The sequence below is a fragment of the Anarrhichthys ocellatus genome, unplaced genomic scaffold, assembly GCF_004355925.1.
Source record: "Anarrhichthys ocellatus isolate YVR2014 unplaced genomic scaffold, GSC_Weel_1.0 scaffold2, whole genome shotgun sequence".
NCBI classification, from domain to species: domain Eukaryota; kingdom Metazoa; phylum Chordata; class Actinopteri; order Perciformes; family Anarhichadidae; genus Anarrhichthys; species Anarrhichthys ocellatus.
In genome coordinates, this window is record NW_022280032.1 from 262447 (window position 1) to 269923 (window position 7477).

Sequence of the window (7477 nt, forward strand, 5' to 3'; positions counted from 1 at the left end):
AACCTCCAGTTCTGAAAAGTGTCTTAAAGCTGCATTCTCTCTACTGGCCATCAGGGGGCGACTCCTGTGATTTGGAAGAGACATGGTTGTACATTTAACAGGATAATGTGACCTCTGCCCTCTACTACTATTAGAGATGGGAGGCCGACATGGCTTCACATTGTTTTTACGCTGCCGTTACTATAAAAAGGAGCGTCTGTGGCTCAGAGGGAGAGCGGGTCGTCCTCTAATCGGAAGATTCAAAGTGTTTAATAATCAGTTTTTATTACAACAAACACAGAGACGTGGGGGCTCAATAGGGACCCACAGCTCACTTAGAACCACTTACAACTTTATCCGGCCCTACTGTATTTATTTAAGCTTAATTTATTGAATCAAATCATTTTTTATTCAAATGTATTTTGTCGGTTTATTTCTTTCTTTTTCAAATTTTCTCTATTTACTTCCATTTATTCATCATCATATTTTCTTTTTTTATATTATCTTATTTCCTTTGTGTTCCCTTTCCTTCATTTCTTTTCTTCTTCCATTGTTCCATTATATTTGTCCCCCTTTCTTTTATCTCCCCTGAACTTTTCCTAATTCTAACAATGACTCTATTGTTGTATTTCTCCTCCTGTCGGTCCTGCTTCGATAAAAACAAAAAATAAATGAAAAGATAAATAAAAGATTAATGAAGGGACGTTTACAAAACTCTAAAATGTCATGCTTCAGTTGTGGTTGTTGTGTGGAGGAAGTGAGGCCGGTGTGGCTGCGGGCTGTGGGCGGTGCACAGCTTCACTCTGGCGGCTCGTCTTCAGTCAGTCAGCCGGTGTGGAGGAGAGCGGACGGAGCGGAGCGGCGCACCGGGATCCGGGATCTGTACCACACATACGCGACAGCAAGACCACAACCGACCGAGCGACCAGGCAGGAGCGGAGGGACATGGAGCTGTGAGGGCTGCGGGCGGACCGGGACCTGCTCCCCCCCCCCAAAAACATCACTGTTTTGTTTATTTACCGCATCTACGAGCTTTTTTTCTCCCCACCACCACCTCAAACATGGAGACCACACGCTGCTGGCAGCTCCCGGCTGCACTTTTCATCCTCATCTGCCAACAAGGTAAGCCGTGCGACCATCCACGGTTTGTCCTCAAATGACGCAGAAAGCCTTAAATCTCCTCATATCTGGAGGTTTTATTGAGACGGATTTCAACTTGCTTCGCCAACTTTAAGGTGATTGCGCAGGTGAGCTGCGAAGTGCGCTCTGTCCCAAACAAACCAAAGAAGCCCTCGTGCAAACTGCGTTTTTGTATTTTTTTTTCTTCTTAGAATTAGATTTTTTTGTTTGTTGTTGCTGTTTCATTCCCGGAAATAAACCCGCGGTGCGTAACTCGTTGTGCGTCTTTGGAGACATTAATGGAGACGAGTCCAAATCGTGTTTTAAAACAAAAACAAATTTGTCTCGTGGATGTTTTTTGTATTTCCGTTCATGATGAGCGTCTCTGCTCCTCTCAGGGTCTGTGGGATCGCAGATTAAAATGTTTGAGAGGCGCAGGGCGTCACGATATCGGCTCCAAAACCCAGAGCTGTCAGAGCATGAAAAGAGGAGTTTGGACACGGTAGTCTGACCGGCTTATTAAGGGTGTCAGAGGCTTCATATCTGGCAACAACAACAGCAGCAGCAGTAATCCCATAATGCCTTTCTCAGAAACAGATACTATCACTACAAAACACTGTGAACTAATACATGACTGTTTTATTTCCCCTCCTGAAGACTTTTATAGAACTGTTAAGGTGGTGCAGGAGAGTAAGAAATGCATGGATGTTTTAACAAAATATAATATTAAGGAATATTAAGATTTGTGACTGTAAAGTTATTTAATTAAGCAGCAGAGCCCCGAGGTGTCTGATCAGGAAGAGACTTGTTGTGATGTCGAAAGTGCAAGTGTTTTTGGAAACGTGTTTTGTAAAAGTAGCTCGTTTCCTGGTTTGATCGGTGTCTGTTTGGACGGTGGTGTCTGTTCCAACCTGCCTGTTGGCAAAAGTGAAGGAGTAGATTTTTTTTCTTCTTTTTTTTTTTAAATAACATGCTGAGAAACATCCAACAAGGATGGAGCTTTGTACCCAGACAGGAGTATTCAAGAGCAAGTAAACCTCCTTTTTCTTTAACATACAGCAGCAGCAACGTCCTTGTGTTTGGCTCATTTAACATCTGAGATCATGTTTGCTCTCCAGTACGATTGTTGGAATCCTGTGTTTTCAGTGCTTTTTTAATACATTATACATTAAGGCAGGGTCGTTAATGTTCAAAAACAGTTTTGATATTTTTGTTGAAACAGCAATCAATGAAGCAAATGCCCTGACAACCTACCTGTTTGTCTACCTGTGCGTGTTCTTCCTGTTCGCTCGTTGCTCGTCACCGTTGGTTTACGAGGCCTGAAGGGATTGAAGTGTTGACCACTTGGAGAGTTTCTCCCTAGATGTAGAGAGTTGGAGCCAGTGCTGCTAGCTGCTTTCATTGAAAAGGAGTTGGAAACACTGTGCTGTTTTGTATTAATTTAGCGTACTCAATCCTAGCTTTAAAGAAATGTTTTTCTACAAAGGTTTTTTTTTTTTTTTCATTTATCAAAAGAAGCTAAAGTTTCCCGATGTTAAAGGAGCTGTACGAGAACTTTGAGAAAAGAAAATTGACAAAATCATTGTTTAAATCAGAAATTGTTTGATCCAACAATAATGAAATAAAGGTCAGAAACGTGTTGATACTCTTTGCTACGGACACATGTCATTGAAGCCACAACGAGTCCTCAAATGAAAGCTCACTGAAATCTTTAGCATCTAATCACAAATTCTACTTTCAGAACAGTGGACAGAATGTTTTTCGAAACATGTTTATGAGAATTTTTCTCCAAAAAAAGCAATCAAAGCATTCACTTTATATAAGAAGAGGACGTAGTCATCGTGACGTCATCCATTGATTGACGTTTTCAAGCATTGAGTTTGGCGATTTCGCCGTCGCTATCTTGGATTACGGCCGTTGCCATGTTGTTGTTTTTGCAACCAATGACGTAGAGATGCCCTGTCAATCACAGTAAGCCCGCCCTAAAGCATCCCCTGCTTTATGGTCTGTGTGACTCTAAATGGACCATAATGTACTAAATGAACATCATGCTGTATTGAAGAAGACTTGAAACTAGAGATTGAGACCATAAACTCATGTTTACAATGTTTACTGAGGTAATAAATCAAGAGAGAAGTAGAGTCCATCAGCACGGAGAAACCCGGACTGTTTTGGGTTCTGCCACATCTTTATGTTTGTTGGCTGGATTTAGTGTGACTATTTCTACCATTAGTTTAGCTGCACTTCGCTGCTACTCAGGTGTGTTTTCGGCTTTATAGTGAGTTGTTTGTCTGTTTAGTCAACGACTTTGCTGTTCTGGTTCACTCTCACCGCTCTCACAGTGCCGGTTTTCAGAGTTAAAGCTGTAATAAAGCCACTGTTCACTACCTGCTCAGCAGCAGACAGACTCAGTTAGAGACCAGCTGGTGAACATAGTGGAGCATTTAGCAGCTAAAGAGACAGATATTTCCCTCAGGAGTTGGAGGAGGAGACCAAAAACGGAGCTAAAAGAGAGAATACTGGACTTACATTAAACAGGTGGCACAAACGCAAAGACTCCGAATGAATCATCATGTTGATCTATAACTGATGGATGTGTAATAAGCAAGTGTTTGCCAACAAATTCAACATGTCAACCTAAAAAGTGATATGTTTAAAATGTGTTGTTCACAGTTATTGTTGGTTTAAAATGAGGAAGAGTTAAACTAGTGAGCTACTTTTTTTTAACAAAATAGCTCCTAATCAGCTTCCAGTTTGTTGCATCGGTGGATTTTGGCACCTGAATGTGTTTCAATTTAACAACAAATCAGGAGCTGACATAGTATGCAGTTGCAACACTTTTTCAATAAAAGGTTTGAATAGATTCTCAGGCAGAGGACCAACTACCAGGATCGTATTGATCGGGATCAGCGTCTGACAGTCCGTCTGAGGTAAACTGTTGTATAGCCTAAAGCTACTGTAAGATATATTTTACTGAGTTTCCTTTTAGTGAAATGCTCTGAGTGAATTTGAGTTCCTTCTAGTAAACAGTTACGCTGTGTTTGCATCTGGTGCTTTTATTGTGAAAGGTAAGAACAGAAGTAGTGGATCTGGTCTGTGCTGCCTTTGTTGGAAAAGGTTGAAAGGTCTGATAAAGTTTGTCGTCTTTGATCAGATGGAGCCTCCATGTCGTTGTGCACTATAGTGTAAGTTTTGAATATGTCTGTTACGCACAACGTGATTGGCTCAGAAAAATCGGCCTTGTTCCGACAAAAAACTTTTCTTTTTTGCTGTTTAATATTCTTGTTCTGTGTGAAAGTATTCATGACACAAACAGCAGTTCGAAAATATGTATTGACTTGTGAATTCATTGCACAAAATAAACCTCCCCCGGTGTAAAAGCATGAAGACTTATGGACAACAATCTCAGTACTTGGTGCTTTATGAGCGTCTTACAGATATCTGAGTGAGTCAGTGAAAACAATCTTACTGTAAGGTTCATCTGGTAGCTGTTCTGGAGCTTTCAATCATATCACATGGTACTCACCAGCCGTAGGAGTTAGGCCAGTTGTGATGTAGAAACAGGAGGTACCACTACAGGCTTCTTGTCCACGTTTGTTTAAAAATTGAGATTCATCGTGTTTTTGTGGAATATAATATTAATAAGCAAGTTAAACGTATAGTCACCTGTAATTAGAATCGTGTTTTTGTTACCTTTAGAATGAGCCGATTATATCTACAGGTCCTCTTCACGGATTTCGGCATGTTTCTACAGAAGCCCAGAAGGACAAACCAAACACTGACTCTAAAGAGGGCCCTTTGAGTTTTACCCATCGCTCATTGTCGTTCTCTTACACGCTTGGCACACAAGAGAAGTTTCAGTTAGTTGCAATCTGCAACCTCACCACTAGGTGCCGCCAGATCCTCCACACTGGACCTTTTTAAGTTGGATCAGCAGTTGAGAAAACGATCTCAACACATTCAGTAGCTGTTCTGTCAGTGGTGTGTTTTGCAGGTGGAGGATTTGATTTGCTGACATAGCTGGATGTCCTAGTCTGGACCTTAACAATCTGTAGTAGAATTAGAAATATATTTCAGTGGGTTTGATAAGGGATCCGTCAGTGCGTCCTGCAGGCTTTGATGAGGTTTAAGAAGTCATTGCAGATGAATCAGGATTTGTCACCATAAGCCTGAACACAGGAAGGGGCTTCCAGCTCCTTATCCTCCAGTTTGCCCTCCCAGCCTGCACGGTACGGTCGCAGCATGCCAGGGAGGACACTGATCTGCTTGGTTGAATCTTTTCGGGACTTGAAACAAAGATTAAGGGGGAGGGGAAGCTGGTCGAAGCCAGTTTTAGCTGAAGAGATGTGAAACCTTTTGTGCCCGGGCCAGTGAGCCTGGATCTGTGCTGGACGGTTCGGTACCTGCAGAAAGCCTCCGAGCTCCCTTTTCACTTGGGCTGTTTTTTAAATTTTTTTTCTAAATGAAGCTTTGCTGAAACGTCGGGGGGGCACTAAGGCGGTGCCAGCTCGCCGAGGAGGCAGCGGCAGGAATGGTTGATGGTGGAAGAAAAGATGCATGAGGAGAAAACTCGGCACCATCTGTCCTCCCAAAAGATATTTGTGAATGGGCAATGCCAGCCGAGCCCTGCGCTCCGCCCGGGCCTCGAGGAGTCTCCGGGCCTCTTGTTGTCTAACAGGGAGTCTGCTGACAGATGGCCGTCACAGTCAGGCAGTCTGTCAGTCAAACACATGCAGGGAGGAGGCTGGAGATGTGATGCCCGTCACCTCAGACACCAAGCATGCCAATCCCCGGGCCAAGCTTTTATTTAATATTTAGTTTGTCTCAGAGGGATTTTATTCACGATGTTACAGCTATTGATTGTTTTTGTTGAGATTATGATGCAGGCTTTTCTCACCCAGTGTTCATAGCTTTACCCACGAGAAATTATGGGCTTGGACTTGAACATTTTGGTTTCCACTTGCTCCTTGCTCTACATGAGACACTTTTCAGTTATACGTCAGCTTAATGTTGAAAATGTGGAATCTTTGTTACTGAACCAATTTCGTTGAACCCAATTCTTTGCAGTTTAACGCTCCATCCTTCTCAGAGATGGCGTGCTTCTTCGGCCCCCCTAACACCTCACAAGCTTCCTTTTTAACTTTGGTTCAGGTTTATGTGGCACTTTGTCAGTTGAACCAATCTGCTCATTTGTTTCTGATCTTGACGTCCCTGACCCTCCGTACCTCTGGTCCGTTCTCGTTAACGCTATTATCTCAGGAACGGTTTCAGGGAATGTCTTCAAATTTGGCACTAAAGTCCACCTGGACTCAAGGATGAACTGATAAGAATTTGGTGGTCAAAGGTCACTCTGACGTGTGTGATGTAAACTTCAACTTGACTAGTTGTCGGAGGCAAATAACCTTCAATTGAAGGCATTTGCAAATGACAAGGTGGTACAAAATGTAAACCACACTTCGTTTCATTTTTACCTCTTTATTAAACTTATTGTTTGTTCTTTTTACAAAATGAACCAAAACACTGGCAACGAGGAAGATCTTGGGTAGATAATCATTTTATAACATACCTTTAAACTAAAAATAAATCTGCTTTGAATGAAGTCAAACACTTTTACTGAACTTGTTTACAACATATTTAGTCTTTATTTTTAGGCAAAGAATTGGTCAAATCTTTTCTAATATTAATATTAATATTTAGTTACTGTCGAGCCCTGTATTATTTAAAAGAGGAGCTGTCTGATCAAAGAATTATCTGAGAAGGAAGTCAACAAGATTATGAATCTGAGCAGGTATTTGAGTGATACGTTTCAGGTTGACGGTGTGTTGGTCCAGTTAAACTGTAGTTTGTCCTTTTTGAGGAAAGACAAACCAGACGGTGGTCACCTCAGATGACCTCTCCTTTCTGTCCAAAGCAGCTTCGGCGTGACAGACGTCCCTCTCTGCCCCGCTGATAGTCTGGAGGAGAAAAAAAAAAAAAGGTTTCCAGTCGTGGGGGTATTTGATGACCAGATTAGTGGGTATTAGGCTCAACGGCCTTCACTCAGGCATACACAGGAGCCACCGGTTTGAATCCTCCCGAGTTGCCCCTCTCTTTCTCTCCACGCTGGCCTTCGGCTGAATGGAGGCTATGGGGGGGGGGGGAGGCATTTAAGCGTGACGCATGATGGCACTGCGATTTGTCCCAGTGGCGGCGGCGGTGAGGAGAGGACGCTGTCACACTGTGAAGCTGGAGCAGAAGTGTGGGAGCGCAGTGTGTTAGGGTGGAGGGTACACACACACACACACACACACACACACACACATATTCTTCCTCTGACGCCTCACAGAGCGATGGAGTGCAGGTTAAGCAGCACTCCTGCCTTCATTAGTCTTCGTTAACC

At 42.8% G+C, this 7477-nt stretch overlaps 1 protein-coding gene across 2 annotated transcripts in view; it reads left to right on the forward strand.

Annotated features, from left to right (window-relative positions):
- Positions 1-814: 814 nt before the first annotated feature.
- The window catches only part of ptprz1a (protein tyrosine phosphatase receptor type Z1a), a 68682-nt gene continuing 62019 nt past the window's right edge, over positions 815-7477 (forward strand). For both annotated transcript variants that reach the window (XM_031871235.1, XM_031871242.1), the window contains exon 1: positions 815-1101. In XM_031871235.1, coding sequence (XP_031727095.1) covers positions 1041-1101 — 61 coding nt within the window. In that variant the 5' untranslated portion in view covers positions 815-1040. The remainder of the gene's footprint in view (positions 1102-7477) is intronic.